General features: G+C 37.5%; 1 protein-coding gene across 6 annotated transcripts in view; it reads right to left on the bottom strand.

The window, feature by feature from the left end:
- The window catches only part of AKAP6 (A-kinase anchoring protein 6), a 473754-nt gene that overhangs the window by 115298 nt on the left and 341003 nt on the right, over nucleotides 1–17453 (bottom strand). For all 6 annotated transcript variants that reach the window (XM_019656775.1, XM_019656773.1, XM_019656770.1 and 3 more), the window contains one exon: nucleotides 11029–11149. In XM_019656775.1, the coding sequence (XP_019512320.1) occupies nucleotides 11029–11149 (121 nt within the window). The remainder of the gene's footprint in view (nucleotides 1–11028; nucleotides 11150–17453) is intronic.

Genomic DNA, 17453 nt, shown 5'->3' with positions numbered 1-17453 from the left:
ATATGGAATCAACTTCTTAGCAAAGCAGCTGAAAGAGTAACTGCAGATGAGTTTCAGGGGTGTATAGATATCCTTCTGGAAAAAAAGAGTGCAGCTCTGTGGTCTAAGTTTGAAATAAATATTAAAATCAACTGCAAAAGCAATAAGGGTATTAGCCTGGTTGACTGCTTTCCTAGCTTCAGAAAAAGAAAAATTGTGTGCGGGTGCGCGTGTGTGTTGTGTCTTATGTAAATAAATCAAGGTTCAGCAGAAAGACCACTGCTTTCCTCTTAGCTTACCCCAAGTGTACCTCATTAGGGATAGAGGGTAGCAGAAGTGCCTAGTGTAATAACGTATAAGCTTTACAAATGTCCACATTATTAAGAATATGCTTGGGAACGTCCCTTTTTCTGAGAACTGAATTTGCTTCCTTGACAGGACTGAAAAGTGTTTTTCTCTGCAAATGATATTCCTCAGGAGCATCTCTCTACGGGGACCCTTCTTCAGTATCTCCCTTTGGCAATAACAGGATCCACAAGATTGAATTCTCTTGGGGCAATGTCGCCTTTAGTGCCTCTCCTCCAAAAACATAAATATTTTCAGCCTTAGCTTTCCAGAATCTGACAGACTATAGGAGGCTCCTGTGAGGTTCAACATGGCAACACTTCCCTGGGATGCTAAGGTGTTTTAGAAAGTTTGGGGGCTCTCACAGAACAGCCTGAAGATCTGCTAAAGAGCTCATCCAAGACCATCATATTTTCTCTGCAGATATACCATCTACACATTTAGGATCTTCTTCTTTTTATCTTAGCACAAAAAGCTCATGTAGAGAAGGAAATAATGATCTTGCAAGAGTTTTGCCTGTTTAGAGGGGAGGATATGGGGCAACAGTGATCAGGCAAACAGCATGTGTAAGAAGGACTATGGGTGTTAGAGCCATCCTGATTGGGTTCAAATCCTAAAGCATTTACTCATTTCTTCTGGTAGTTATTGGTACAGCTCAAGAACTAGTCCCAGCTTTCTGCCTTTCAGGCATATAGAGTGGGGATGCATTTCCCCATCCAGCATGGAGTAGGGTAGGGCCATGTGATTAGTTCTGGCCAATGATTTTGAAAGGAAGTGACATATGTCTCTTTCAGGTAGGAGGTTTAATGGACAAAGTGAGACCGTCCGGAAGTCTCTTTCCATATTGAGGGAGTATTGAAAAGGGTGGCTGGTCCATTGGTCTGAGTCCTGGAGGAAGAACAATGCCAAGCAGAGTCCATAGCTAACCTGTGATGGACATGTATATATGATAAATAAGTCTTCGCAGTTTTAAACCTTGGAGATTTGGGGGTTGTTATGTCAGCAAACCCTAGCCTAACCGGACTGAGAAACTAGTTTTGTGTCTTTTAGGTTAGTCACTTAACCTCTCTGTGTTTCAGGCTCAGAGCCCATTGAAATGGGGAAAATAATACGTGATCACTGTGAGCACTGAAAATGATAACATACGTAGGGTACTGACATATGCAAACAGTAAGATTGGGCCAATGTTAGTTTCTTTCTCCTTCTGTCCTATTCCTATCACATAACACATACACACACACACACACACACACACACACACACACACACACACACTTCCCTTTTTATGAAATGGTGAAGTAGATAACATCTGTTCTTGGTCCTTTTTCTGGATTTCTTCTCTCTATCCACTCCATCTTCCCTTCCCAGTGCCCTTCCATTTAAACTGGATGTTAAAATTGGCATTCAGTTCACTATTATTCTCCGACCTCACCCCACCTGAACCTCATAGAATATCCGCATCTGGTGGAGTGCATTCTTTTTTTACCCCAGATAAATAAATCTTAAGGATGGGATTTAAGGCAGTATGGACATTTAGCAATAAAGATAGTTGAGTTGGGGAATTCCTAATACTCCGAAAGTGATGCCCCCTTGGACAACAACAAATCTACCTCCTTCTAAAGTTTGACATGGTAGTGAGATAGGCACAAGAAGGATTGAGGTGAGTGAGTTTATCTGTGAAAGCACCACAGTTGAACTTCCCTGCACCCCCGCCTCCCCCCAGGGTTTACCAGCCTATGCTGCACAGGTACCAGGACTTCTTTGGAAATAACTAAAACATTATCGAGGTACCTTCTAGGCCCACGTTCATGCATTTAGACTATGCATGAAATTCTAATCAATTCTAAAAACTAGAGTGATAATAAAGAGAACATATTTGGATCCAGTAGCATATAGATCATATACTTCTTTGTAGTTATAGTTATGATAAACAGTGTCTTCTTGATGTAATTGCATGTAACATTAAACCTAACATTTATCCTTTTTATTATTACGACCTCTTTGTCAGAGCTAATACATGGTTTTCATCTTTAAACTTTGGTACTTTTTTAAAAAGAAAATTAGTAAACCCCAGTTCATACCATGGTTGCCTGTAAAGTTTAATCACACACATCAAACAATTTTTTTCTAGCTTCAAACTAGATTAGCCCAAATATGAATATAACCACTAAAGATAAGTAATTTAAAAATAGGAAATGCCAAAAAGTAGGTGAGGGACATTCCCATTAACTTACTGACCTGAAATACATACATAGTATTGAGCAGTGCAGAAGCCAAAGGCGGCAGGGAACCAAACACCCTTCCTTACAAGGAATTTAAATGTTTCTCTAATTTAGTTTATTAAATAAACAACAAAAATTTACAAATATGTGGTGTTAAAGCCAAACCTCTCAGCTCAACACAGGAGGGAACGCTGTGCATATTCACATCTAATTAAGTAAAAGCCATTTTTCAAAAGTTAAAGGCTGGAATATTTGCAATTTAATCCAAAATTTTATTAGCAAACTCTAATGATTATCCTGATTGCAATTAATAAAAGCTCCCAAACAGGTCAACTCATTTAAGTGCTATCTGTAATCATTTGGATTTTAACATGATGGTTATTACTTATTACCCTGAAACCAAGCAGCGCAATGAGTTATTGATTACTTTTAACCTTTAGATCCAAGGATTCAAGAAAGGTCAGAGGAGGGGAAACACACTTCCTTGGCTGGCAAACGGATAGCCTTCAGGAGAATTCAAATGATTCCCATTGGCCAAATAGATCCAAGATTAGTTTATTCTCTGGGCTGACAAGAAATGATGATGCTTTTAAAAAATACCACGCAGCACATATTTAGTGAAGTGTTACATTTATATAACCAATGGCCTCAAGATGTGCTTCACATCACAGCAAGTCTCATGCTATTAACCCTTTACCAGGCTTTGTTCCTGGAAGCATCTTTGTGGGAATGAGATATTAAATGCAGTACTTTTCACTGGACTGAACTCATCTCATGAAACGAAGTCTCTTGTAGGTTCCAAAAGGCTGAACAAAATCTTTGGCCACTAGCGTTTTTTTTTTGGTTTTCTTTTTCCATGACTACATGTAGAAATGTTTTTTTCCCATTTGTGCCACTGAGAAGCAATGAGTTCTTAGGTAGAGTCCTGCAGAATTACGGGCAAGGAAAACATAACTGTTATGTGTGAGATTAATTTGCAGAACACTTGGCATGATTATTGCCAAGTCGTCAAATTGTTCCAAGTTGTTCCGGAAGGTTGTTATTAATAGTATGTTTTCTGAGGAAAGTTCTGTCTACTTTTGGAACGGCATTTCTGTTGCCAAGGAAACTCCTTTAAGCACAGTTTTCTAGGAGCACACTGCTGCTTTTGTTTGCCAGTGTCCTATTCATATCATCTAAGTAAGCATTTTACATGCTCCAGCTTTCCGTCCCAAACGCTGAAGTTTTAGCCCGTTTACGTTGCTTTTTCAAACATAGTTAATGCCTGCTATGATGTCCCTCTCCCCTTCTTTCTCTTTCTCTCTCTCCGTCTCATCCAAAGCCCCCACTCTCTCTGCCTTCTTTCCACTCTCCCTCCAACATACTCAAGTCCTACTATTCAAGGTTTATTTTTTTAAACGGTTGCATTCCAGGAGATAGTTTTCACAAGTTGGTGATACATGAACTTCCATTTGAATCATAATTCCATAGGCTGCAGCATGAGTCCTCCCAGGGTTAATTATCTTTTCATGAAAATTAGCGTAGTCATTTCCTACTGGCTCCTCTCCCCCATTTATTGATGCGCTGAGGAAAACATGTCATTGAGTCCGGAGCCAGACCTGTTGTTGTGATTAAGCGTGCGTGGTCACATGGCCCATCTCTGCCAAAAAGAGGGCCCTGAGAAAAGGTGACAAAGACAGTGATTTCCTGTCAGCAAAGAGTACGACAGGGCTGTCTAGAAGTGATGCAAATGAGGGGAACTTTCCCCACGGCTTGTTTGATCCACTCTAGGCCAGAGCAGGCCAGGCCAGGGAGAGAGGCAGCAGCACAATACAGCAGAGGCTGCCCAGAGAGCCAACGCACCTTCCGGACAGTGGCTCACCCGCCAGAGACAAAAACTGCTGGCGGGGCTTCCCTTCCTTGCCCCTGTGCACACAGAGCCAACGATTTCTTGGCATACTATTCTCCTAACATCCTTCTTTTTTTTTTTCAAATAGGAATTTAAGCTCCAGCATGAACAATGTTTCATAGTGTTCAGGAACCCCATCCATCTACTTTTTTCTTCTAAACATTTCCAAGATGAGTTTTGCCCTCTCTCAAAAAAGAAAAGAACAAAATATATATTCACATATTCATCGCAAACACCAATTCATCAAAGCTCAAATTAAAATGACAGTTAATCTAAGGACTTTTTGAACTTTAAGAAAAATGTAACAACAAATTCATTTCTAGATAGCAGTGGAGACAGCCTAGGTTTTTCCATTCCGATCACTTTAAAAATGACTAGATAATGTTATTTGAAATATTGTAATGATTTTAAGCATAGTCTTCTTATCTTAATGGAGTTTTAATCTAACATACAATTAAGCTCTACAATTAATCTACTGGGGAAGAGGTAAAAAATTACCATTAGGTTCTTGTGCCTGATATATCTGGTATATTTTTACCTTGACTTATTCAACAACTAATAATTTGCTTCATTTTGAACAACAAGGTAGGGAATTTGGGTACTGAAATTCCAATATAAGGCCTAATTAATAGAAGTATTTTTTGTGTGTATGTGTGTGGTGTGTACTTCTATACACCAATATGTTAAAACAAAAATCTTTTTTCTTTTTTAATTTAATGGATTTTCTTCTATTTTAAGCTTAGCTACTGTGACCCGGACTATGAACCAGCCTAGCATTACATTTTTAGAAGTTCAAGTTCAATCCAAAAGGTATCAAGCCACATATGAAATTGTTTAGATCAATCTGGTCAAGAACAAAATGCAAGAGAACTATTGTAGAGGGCTGAAATTTGTGAATTTATAAAATACAGGGATAGTGTGATCTGTTTTCTATGATGGGTTTATAGTTACAATAACATCATTTGGGCATCAATGGTTATAAAATAACAAGTCAACTATATCACATTTTTCTTCTTGTACATGATATTTCTTATTCCTCAGAATTTCTAACCCTATCCTATACACGTCTCTTTTAAAAATCATAATGCTTGTCTTTTAATAGATACCCAAATTTTCCAAAGTAACATTTTCTCCTTTAAAGTGTATTCCTTTCTCTTATCTGTTGGTTTTTTTTTTTCTGAGACAATTCTGCTTTCATTGTTTAGTTTATTTTTAGTTGTTTGTGTTTGGTTTTTAACACTTTCTTACCTACTCATTTATCCACTCATGATTTTAATTTATTTCTTTACTTTTTTGTTTGGCTCACTTTGTATTAACTAATTTCAACTGTTTTTTTCTTTCTCTTCAATGCCTCTATTTTCTCTCATTTTACTAATATCCTTTTTTTCCAATATGTAATATTGAGGTCCTCTGTTATTAATCTCACCTGGCCCAACTATCATTGAAAGGAGCCACTTCTGGGTGTGAGCTGTGCTCAGTCTCTAAATATTATCTGGTAACACAGTCAGAAAAAAAAATTTATTCACTTTTTAGAAGTATTATGTTTGGAAATTTACTTGCAAGAAATATTGTAGTTAGATATTGCTCTACAAAAACTCCTAAAAGAAAAGTATTTTATATCTAAGTATCAAAATAAACAATTTCTTCAAAGGAAGTGTGACTCTTTTTCTCATGGAAAATATAAATTTTGCATTTGACCACATTTCTCTCTTTGTTTTCAATTACCAGGAAACCCAGAATAAAAATTTGAGATCATCTTTAGTAATTGTGTAGGAACTTACAGTGCGTGTGTCTACATACTACCTCTTCTCACAGAAATAGACTCTAATCTTTGTATATTTTCCCCAGTTCTGATTTATATTTAGAATTTTAAATATTTTTATTACTTTCCTGTGAATTCTTATAAACAACCTCGAATCCATAGCAAAATAAAAATGTAATTAATCTAAACAGAGCTTTGTATAATGCAAAATAAGTGGTCTTTTTCATTTTGTACACAGGACATATTTGTATAATACTTATACCAATGGAGAAATAATGAGGATATTTGCGTTATTCCCATAAAAGCAGGATTATCTGAATAACTAACCCTCATAATTAAATGTAAAATCTTCAGTATAAATTCCTTGAAAGTATGAAGGCCGTAGTTGAAATGGGTGCTAATTTGATATTATTTTTAAGCTGGAAGGGTTATTTTTTAACCCCTTAGAAATCAAATAATCTAATATTTTATTGATGAGGAACAGCTAAGCCATTCACTCAAGGAACAAATCTATAAATGTGGCTTCTTTTTAGTGTGCTTCATACTATCTAAAAACAGCTCTTGTTCAATTAGAACAATAATCATCAGAATGTATCTTCTGAATTTGGCCCTTGAAATTAACCCTTGGACTCTGGAACCCCACACCAATCCAGGATCGCTAGGGGCTCTGTCATCTGTGCCCTGTGGGTGACAGAGAAGGGCCATCCTTTGTGGCAAGGTAAGAAGCCCTGACAGGGCTCACCCTCATGGCACTCCACAGTCAGCTGTGTCTGCTGCGGAGGGCACTGCAGCAGCAATAGCAGCAGCCTGAAGAAGCTTCCAGGTCATTCAGTCTATAAAATTTATAGGATGGGGGAGGATGTGTCTTGAGCTTCCCTGAGCCCAAGAATAATGCCACCTTTGATATGTAGAAATGGAAAAACTGGAGCTTTTCTTTTGCAAGTGGGTTTTAACTATTTTTCCATTAATAGTTAATGCACATAAAGACCAGCAGAGTGACAGCTCCCTCTGATTATGAATTCTGGCTTCGTAACTCTAGTACAAATAGGAGCTGAACTTTCAAAATCACGGTGGTTACTTTTGACAAATTAAATTGTCCTACTTAGGAAGGTAGGAGGAATGAAGAGAAAGAAAGTGAAGAGAGTGGGGGCAAATTCTCCCTGGAGGTGATTCTCGGATTAAGGAGGGGAAAAAATGAGAAAAAAACTACGTTTGTGTTTCCTAGGCTGGTGATACTGCCAATGTGTATTTAAAATGGTACAGAGGGTCCCCATTCAGAGGTTGGGCAAGACAGAGAAGGGGGAAGGAAAGATATTGGCAGTATGACTCACTGTCTCAAAACAAAGACAAAAGTATATTTAAGGGAGTGGTTAGTTTTTAATAAGAATTAGGTTGCTCTTAGGACACCATGGTTTAAAATTAGTTAGAAAGAAAATGGTCTTAAATTTCTAATAATCTGAAAATAACAAGGAATCGTCTAAACAGAAAACCCACTTTACAGCCCATTGTGATACAAAGGTTCTAAATTTTGTCAGGTTGTATCAATGTCTTCTTTGCTGGTTAAATCTGATTCTTTTCCTTTATAAGTTACTTGGGTATTATGCTGGTTTTGGGGTAACCAAGATATCACAACAGGTGCCCCACCCAGGAGGTCTGCTGAATGAATACTTTGAGGCATTTATCTGTAGTTCCATATCTAGGAATTAAGGCCAGAAGATTATTTAGCAAAGACCAGAATATAAAATAAATAGGTAAAGTCAGGAAGTTAGTACCTAATGTTTTGTAGTTCCTAAAAAGTCTTCACTCTCACTGAGTTACTATCTTACTGTATTTTCTCTAACCCAACATTTCCGAATGTGGACTTTGGGGATCAACCTATGACTGTGAAATGCATAAGTTGGGGTCTGGGCATAACTCTCTATGCCAGGAAGGGAGTTGAATGATGAAATATAGAGAGGCCCCCAGAGAAGGCAGAACAGAAGTTTCAAATTCTATGATCAAAGGAGTAATGATTCTGTCCTGGTCTACAGTCCCTCGGATTTAACCAACACTCAGTGAAGGTCCCTCTTACATATTTCACCCTCATTTTTTTCATTAATACCAGGGGTCATGAGCTTCGTTCCCACCCTTAATTTTTCAGCTCAACAACTGTTAGTTCAATAACTGTATAAGGTGTTTTGCTTAACAATGGATAGAATACAAAGCATTTTTCTTGGTGTTACAAGGGTTTTAAGAAATAAAGATGATGTACAGGTAGATAGGTTGCGATAGGTTGGAAATGCTGTGAAATGGATTGGATGTTCTGATGGGTTGTCATAGAGATGGGGAAAGTGAATAGCAAATGTCCAGTAGTGAAAGGGATAGTCCCACAAACTAACAAAAAATTGTTTTGTCTCCAATGTTAACAGTGCCCTTGAAGAGAAATGCTAATAAAGCATTGGTATCTTTCGGGGCCAACAAGTTAAAAGGTTAAAGATGATTAAGGTAGTGTCAAATGGTACTGAAAGACTAGGAAGGCCTGGGGACCAACTGAAAATCTTTACTACTTCAGGGTTCTGTATGATCACAGGCTCCAAACCTCCCTCCCACAAAGCATCAGATCAGTTGACCCCTGAAAAAACAGATTAGAACAGAAGAATGGGATGTGGAAAATATTTACTTAACCTGAGAATCCCTGGGGATTCTTGGCAAAGACCTGACACTACTTCTCCTGCATCGGTTTCTCTAATTCAGGAGCCACCCCAAGTTCTAAACTGCTTGCTCCTCAGTCAATACCCTCAGAATTGCTTTGGATGTTTCCAAACCTCTGTGATAATTTGGGGGCTTATATAAAGACAAACTCCACAAACCTGTAGTATTTGCCCTTGGTTTCTAACTTAACCTTTAATTTTTCTTACAACCACATGCAAAGTTAGTGCTAATCTAATAAACTTAGATATGTTGGACACCTAAAAGCAGAAAAATGATGACAGGACACGAGTCACAAATGAAGAACTTCAGAACGAAAATGTTTGGAAAAATACTATAACCCAGAAGCACTGAGAGGGGGGAATAATGGGCTTCAATACGCCAGAATGGGTCTTCTCAGGCAGACCACTTACAAGGAAACCACAAGAAAAAGAAGACTGCGCTTTTTGTTCACTGATTTCCTTTTAATTGTGATGTAAATTATATGGATGTGATTTTGACAAAGAATAGCACTGTTTCTGAAAAAATAGTGGTTTATGCACAAAATTCAAAATGCATCAAGAAGAAAAAAATGTGGCAGCATGAGTGCAATAAAATCTGAGATAATGCCTTATGATTAGGTTACTTTCATATTATTTTTTCCTGTTTGGCTCAATTTTTAATGCTTAAGTCTTAGGAATAAGACAAATATTTTATATCACAAATTAATATGGATTTATAGGTATTTTTCGTATGCAATTCTTGATCCTGACATGAAATGTGAAATCACCTAGCTTTGGTTACATTAGGTTGAGATTGTTATTCTAACAGTATGTTATGCCAGAAGATATATTGGCTAGTTTGGTTGTTAATGTGGACAGCTATCCATACAGGAAACAGCTAACAGTCAACAAATTCGATTAATGTTGGACAGAACTCTTCAGGGAGCGAGATACCACCATTTGCTGAGTCCCTGGGGAGCTTATATCTTCTCTTAACTGAGATAATTCCCAGGGGACACTAATTAAAGCCAACCAGACTATTGAAAAGTACAAGTAAATATCTCTCTTTAGAGGAAGTAAAAGTTAAAATAATATGTTAAGGAAAGGTAACTTAAAATGATAAAAATTGAAGAAGAAAAAAGACAACTTTTATTTGACCTTGAATGTACTTCTTATTCTATAGGAAATTTTAAAAAGCTAGAGGGTAGTTGTTTCTTGTCATTATACTGTTGCTGATTCTGTAGTTAGTTATTAATTTTATTTTTTATGATTCACAATCTGCTCTTTGAAATATGCCATATGCTCAAAGCAATTCAAGGATGACAACTGTCAGAATTACTCCAATAAAAATTGCCTAAATGAGGAAGATTTACGGCAGTTTGATATTTCTGTGGAAAGTCCCTCCACCCTCCCCGACAGCTTTTTCACTGTGAATCTTGCAGCCATTTTTTCAGTCAAAATCACATGGCTGTTTTGTAAGAACTTCTAAGACTATTTAAGTGGAATTGGTAAAACACACTAGGCTAAGGGTGAATTAGCAGACATGGAAAACAATATAGATAGTTATTAGATGGATTGCCTGCAATCGATATGTGAGTTCCAAGCCAGTTTTCCTAAATCACACGCAAATGTATTGACTTAATATGACAACATCTGCTCTATGTATCGCTAATAAACATTAAATTGGACAAGCCCTGTACCCTGAAAGCAGCAAGCCAAACTGACAGCAAATCTCTTTTTTCTCTGGGCAGATCTGAGGGGTGGATAAAATCTACCTGAGTGCTCCAATCAAAACACATTCTGTTAAATGTTACCAGTCCATTTATCCTTCGTTTTTGTTTCAGTCTATTTATTAATGCAGTTTCATTTATTGCTATTCATCTTGAAGATAAATCTTTGTCCTTCTATAGAATTACACCAAATAGAATGTTACATAGGGAACTTTCTTGCAATTATGATGTCGGTGCAGCCTGTCAGCACACAAGAGATGGAAATGAGTTTGGGGACAGGGAAGGGAATTCTAATAGACACCATGATACATACAGTGAACGCAAAGATATTGAGAGAGAGAGAGAGAGAGAGAGAGAGAGAGAGAGAGAGGAGAGTTTGTCAGGCTAATCAGATCTTCCACAGCAAGGTAAAGGCAGGAAGGGTAGCTCTCACCTTGTAAAGATGCTGCTGCTGCTCCTCTGACATCATCAGGTCATGGCTGTCCATCACAAGGGACTCCATGTCAATCAGCCAATCCCAGAGCTCCTGATATTCAGAATCAAAGTCCAGAAGCCTGAAGATAAGGCACAAAATGTATTATGCATAAATACAGTGTAGTTGTTAAAATCTTTCTATTAGAATAATATATTCTTGAAAATCCATGATGTTCCTAGGCGATACCTGCAAAAAGAGAAGGGAAGAATTCTCCGTATGGTTACACAGTGGGCAAAATAGGAACTCAAGCTTGTGACATCGTCACTTCTTAGATTCTGAAATCCTAACATGTAATTCCAGTGCTCATACCTGAGACATATTATCATGGCAATTTCCATTTGCTCACCCTTTCTGAGGATTTGCAGCACTGGAACAAAACGACTATGTCCTTGAACAAGAGTGCTGCTGTATTTAACAATGAGCAATGGAGGGTCTGTGCCTTATGAAAGTGACATGGTCCAGAATTTGGGGTAAGAGCAGTACCCTCAAAATTTCAACCTCTTTTTCATCTACTAGATTTTCATCGATATTGCATGCCAATAGATTTATGATTGAGGATACTAATTTAACTTAATTTCTCTACAATGATCATAATACACTATCATATCTAAAATGCTATTTTCACTAAGAAATGACTCAATCATTTATATTTCCCTCTGCTGTCTATCTGCCTATCTCTGCAAACATACATCCTACATTTATTGTCATGGATGAGTAGCCAGCATTTCAGCTTACCACTCAGAGATAGATAGGCTTGAGTGACTCTGGTAAGCCAGTGAGAACCAGGGGCAGATTCAGCATTAGACAGGTGTTCCCCACAGACATGTAGGAAACAAAGGTAAGGACAGGAAGTCAAAACAATGAATCTTTGAATAGGCAGCCATCATTAAAATTCAAAGGAGGATAACTATGGTTTTCAACAAAATAAATCATTAGAATAAGGAGCTTAAAAGGATTAATGTGATTCTCTATTGAAAGCCTGGTGAATAAGTAAAGCCCAGAGTTTTCTAAACCACTGTGATCAGAAAATGAAAGTGCAGAGGAAAAACTATGACTTTGTCTCTCCCCCCGAAAATTTATCATCCCCTAAAAGAAATCCTAGAGTCTTGTCAAATTGTAACTGAACAAGACCCTATTAGTACTAGTGAAGCAGAAGCCTCCGGGATGAATCTGCATTGATCAAGTGAGCATCTTATTACTACCTTGTTCCTGTCTCTACATATTAAATGATTGCTTTTCAAGAAAATGAACATCTACTTTTCATAACTTACAACTTAATCTTAATAGATCTGTCAAAAAAAAAAGTTAAGGTGTGTCTGGTGGAGGAGACTAGACCTGGAATTGCTTACTGTAACTACTTTACTATAATGATAAGGATCCTTGGCTAGGCCCATAAGCACCCAAGAGCAAGGATCATCATTGGCTGAAACGTAGAAATGATTAATAAGTGTGTAGTAAATGCCAGTGATGTGTGTAGTTGATGTAGCCAAACCTTCAGTAAAGCTATGGCAGCCTAGAGCAGCGCTTCTCAAACTTTAATGTGCATGTGGCATAGCTGAGGACCTTGTCAAAAAGCAGGTACTGATTCAGTCGTTCCGGGGTGGGGCCTGAGAATCTGCATTTCTAACAAATACTAGCAACTGGCAAAACTGCTATTCATGGACCTCACTTGGAATAGCAATGACTTCCAGCATACATGTGAAATCTGCATAGTATCCCATTTCAAAATCCAAAAAAATAAAAATAAACAAAAACCACTGTAATGGGGACAAAGAAACCATCAGGCTTTCTTTATTAGCTTTGTGACTGACTATTAAGGAATGACTAATAAGCTTTTGTTCACATGACAAGTACAACCATTTAGAAATGCCTCCTAAATTATAGTCATCATTTCTCCCTCCTTGTACCTGCCTATATTTTAACCATAAAGACAGGGGAAAGAAGAATGTGACCCCCAAATGAGGAGAGTATAGTCCAGGGTCATAGAAAAAGCAAAGGGGGAAGGAAGGGGAAACTCGCCCCTCCCATCTCCATGGATTTAGGGAATAAGAAGGAAATAAAGGCAAGAGGAGCAGATGCTCAGAGGTGTGTCCTCCCATCTCTTGGCCTGAGACCTAGATGGAGGCATGTGAGACAGGTTGAAGGGAAAGCCACAAGAGCAAGGATGCCAGCTCCATTTTCTGCTAGAAAGTTTGAGAAGAGAATGCCTTAATCAGTGTCCTCACAATAACCTGGATTGGGGATCTTGCAACTCAGAGAGAGATCTTTGGTCAGGACTCCCTTTGCTACCCTGTTCTGTCACGCTCCCATGGGGTTGCTGGAAGTTCAGTTGGTGAACTTGACAGAGGCATTGCACAAGGACCTCCAAGGAGAGCTGGGGGCGGGGGGGACCCTGAGAACAGATCTCAGAGAGCTGGCAGGACCAGTGAGGGCTGAGATAAGGCTTTAGACATCAGGAAACACCTCCTGACCAAGCCGGGAGATAACAGCAGAGCCATAGCCCTCTGTGGAGGGCAACTTCACAATGGCTAGGGCAAGACCCATTTTAATGAATCCAGCCAGCCACACCCATGGGCCACATTAAGCCAGGGGACCTCATTATACTTCAGAATCACAAGGTCATGTAAGTCCCTTATATGCTCAGATTGGACAACAGGTTTGTCCAAAAGAAGAGAGAATAGGAAACCTGAAAAATGGCATTTATCCCAAGAGTTGCTCCCTAAACAGAATGTTAATTTATTAGAGGAGATTGAAAGCACTGTATTTAAGAGCCTGAACTCTGATCTTAAAGTAAGTTTTTCTTTTTTCTTACTTTCAGGAAAGTATGTGTTTAGGATGTCTCTCATAAAAATTATCAGTCAGTAAGAGAAAATAAAGAAGCCTGTTTTCTTTTCCATATGTGTATGATAAAAAAAGGAAACTTTAATTATGACTAAACAATTCAAGAGTAAGGAATTCATTTATCTCTGCCTCCCAATGCCCACCATGGTACCTGGTGAATGATGAGGGATGCAGATAGATAATGAAATCAAAAACCTTACTAGGGCAGTAATGACTTCAGAAGAGCAGTATGTGACAGAGATAATAGTATCTCATCCCCAGGTGCCAATACCAAAGCAACAAGTTCCCATGGACAGGCTTCTTCACTCATTCTGAAGGTCAGATTTTGCCTTCAGTGGGTAACAATAGGACATTTGCTTAGAATGACCAGCACTAGATTCTCAGTTAATGTGAGTTGCCTTCCCATTCCTTTCACATCCTTCTATTTTCTCTAGTGAAAATTAAAGGAGATTTAGAAATAGATTTTAAACAAATGAAAAATACATGTAAGATGATTCAAATATTCAGAACTATGGAAATTTTTCCATTGGTTCTTTGTCATGTGTTGTTTTTTTTTTCTTTTGTTTTTTTTTCTTTTTTTTAGCTGAGCCATCCTGCCACCTGTTGGCAGCTCAGCAGTAGCTCAGCTTGGGCCAGGAATCAAACCGCTGCTGCTCAGAGCTCACACGCTTGAGCGAGCTCTTAACCAACTGAGCCACTCGACTGGTCTCTGTCATGTCTTTTTATCCATCGGGCTGGTCCCTCCTATTACTCTCCTTACAGAACAAAAGCCATTGTTTCTAATTAAATGCACCTCCGGCTCCTTCTCAGGTAGTCTACACTGGAGATGGCAAATGAATGTAACACAGATACTGTACTCATTCTTTCCCCAGTGTAGTCTGTTTTCATCCTAGCTGAGACTATTTAGGCTTGAGTTTGTTAGACACAGTAAATGCTTTGGTTCCATATTTTGTTTCACAAGCATAGTAGAATCAGCACCAGTGTTTCCAAACAACAAATTCTCATAAGGTCCAAATACTGACAAGAAAAACATGCTTTTAGGCATTTGTACCTGACTTCAGAATCTTGGCCATGTGTTAATTCACAGCTCAGAAAAGACCACACAGTTTTCTAAATTTGGTGAAATCAAATGTATAACTTTATAGCAAGTCAGCAATTAATTACCAGAATTTCTTTGTTGGTTCTTTTGAAACCTTCGAAAATGACTACCGTTTACTGTAGGAAACCATTTCATATCAGGAAAATTCTTAGACAAGGAAGTAGTTTACTTTCTTATGTTTACATTACTTGCAAAGGTGTGCTAAGTGTTTTTCGAGTGATTTTATGAAAGACAATGTCTTCCAGGAAAAGTGCCAGCTACTATACAGTACAACATAGAGATCATAGAAGGGTGAATTCATCAAGGGTAGAGTGAAACTAGTTAACAGTTCTATATACCTTTGAAAAATATGGCAATTCTATAAGCTGAATTCCAAACCAGATTCTTTTCTTGAATTCCTGGTGGTTCTAGTCTCTCTTTTCAGAAGGGAGAGAGAGGCGATTGAAATTGTGGCAAGTAGCTCAGAATCTTATAAAAGCTATGAGAACGGGAACTATCCTTCTGGAGGGATTTTCCTCATAAAATTGTTTTTGTAATTGTTTTTCAGTTTATGCCAAGTCATTCACTTAAATATATAATCTCCTACATGTTAAAAGTACTCAAAACATACCTTTTCGGTGTTCTATGAATATGTATGTCCTCTATGAAACTATACAAAGTAAACTCAGATATACTCTTTGAAAGTGTTATAAAGCAAACACATCATGAAAATGGTATTTTTTGGATACTTTTCCTTTAAATTGCCATATAGCTGAAGGGTTCACAATAAAAGAATTGGACATTTTGTTGTAGGTATAACATTTCCATGTTAGGATATTAAAAAGCTTACTTATATTATAAAGAAATAAACTCTTCTAATTGAAAGTCGGTTTTTGTTAGACACACATATGATTGTGAATATTTATTCCATAATCTGGGAATTTAATAGTGTTAAGGACAAGGCTATGAAAAAATAAATGAGCCATTTTTTCTTCGGTGTTTATTTCTAAATTTAGGTCAACTACTATGGGTGATTGACAAAAGTATCTCCTAACATTTTGTCTACCATTTTCTCTGCCTTTTTAAGGTTAAAAGGGTTCCAGGTCCTTTCACCACAGGAATAAAATACTAACGAGCTTATTTAGTATCATTTTTCTGCATATTGGATAGCAATATATTATTTGTGAGGCTGGCATAGTTTAAGAAATAATCCTTCCTCTAAACCCTGATGGGAGTTATGTTTGATTAGCTAAGTGTTTGAATACATAAATGCATTCAGCCTTTGGTATTTAAAGTGAGCATCATTAACTGAACATTTCAACTTAAACTTTGCTTAAAAGATAAAGTTTCACCCAAGTGAAATCAATGGGAGGTGTGTGTGAATATATGAGGTTTCAGCTGGGCCCACTAAGGAATTTTGATTAAAACAGACAATCAAATGAAGAAATCATGAAAATAGAGCAATTATTGGTTGAAGAAAAGATAACACTAAAAAGTCTTGGCAGTTTTTCTCCTGAGGCCGAGTAATATATATTTTAGAGTATTTAAGAATCCATCTTTTGTATGCCTAATGGTTCATTTCACACCGGCACATCCAAAAACACAAGACCAGTTCCTGAAATACCAGCTCGTCTATAGTGGGACTTCTATTAAATGATCCAATTTTCCCACCTTCTTTAGCATATTGATTCTTTCCCCAAATATTCACTAAGCATTCACCGATCACCTTATTTGCTCAAGAAAGTTTGCTTCTGGTTTTCAAAAAAAAAAAGGCACTAAAAGAAGTGGTAACAAAATCTTGTAAAAATATAGTTTAAAAATTTTACTGAAGTAAAACACTAACAATAGATCCAAATTTCCCATTATCCTCTACTCTGTGTGGCATGTAAGCACAGAAGGGAGATACAATAGTGGCACCTAGCTCAATCATCATATCATTAAAGAATAAAATTTAGCTTTCCAGACATGGAATCTGATATGCACAGTTGCATGTAGAATCCCTTTCCACTCTAAACATATTAAAGTGTGGACACTAATTTACTATTTTGAATGAAAATTCATGAGCGACTTCCTCATGAGAAAAGCAGCCTGCCTTTGCCATTAATAAATAAAAAGGAATATGGAGTTCTTTCCAGCAGTAATTTTCTCAATTCTCATATATACCCACGTACATGTGAAAATGTCTGAGAAAAATAAAATCAACCCTACAAATTTGTTAATAACTGGCCCCCTTTCTCATGTACCCACGGACCGTCTGTTCATAAACATTTGTTATTGAAATAAAAGCCAAAACATTTTTAACCTCCTAGGTTAGCCATAAAATCAGAAATATCAATGGAGATTTCTGAATGTATTTAGAGGATTCTGTTAGGTTGTCAGGAAGTCAAACCCTGGTCTACTAGTAAGTTTTCAGATAATATGCTAGGATAAAGAGCTGGAAAACATTCTAAAGAATTTAGAATAG

Source organism: Hipposideros armiger, unplaced genomic scaffold, assembly GCF_001890085.2.
Source record: "Hipposideros armiger isolate ML-2016 unplaced genomic scaffold, ASM189008v1 scaffold_265, whole genome shotgun sequence".
Taxonomy (NCBI): domain Eukaryota; kingdom Metazoa; phylum Chordata; class Mammalia; order Chiroptera; family Hipposideridae; genus Hipposideros; species Hipposideros armiger.
The sequence above is the reverse complement of the archived record's forward strand: the minus strand, read 5'-3'. Positions and strand labels throughout refer to the sequence as shown.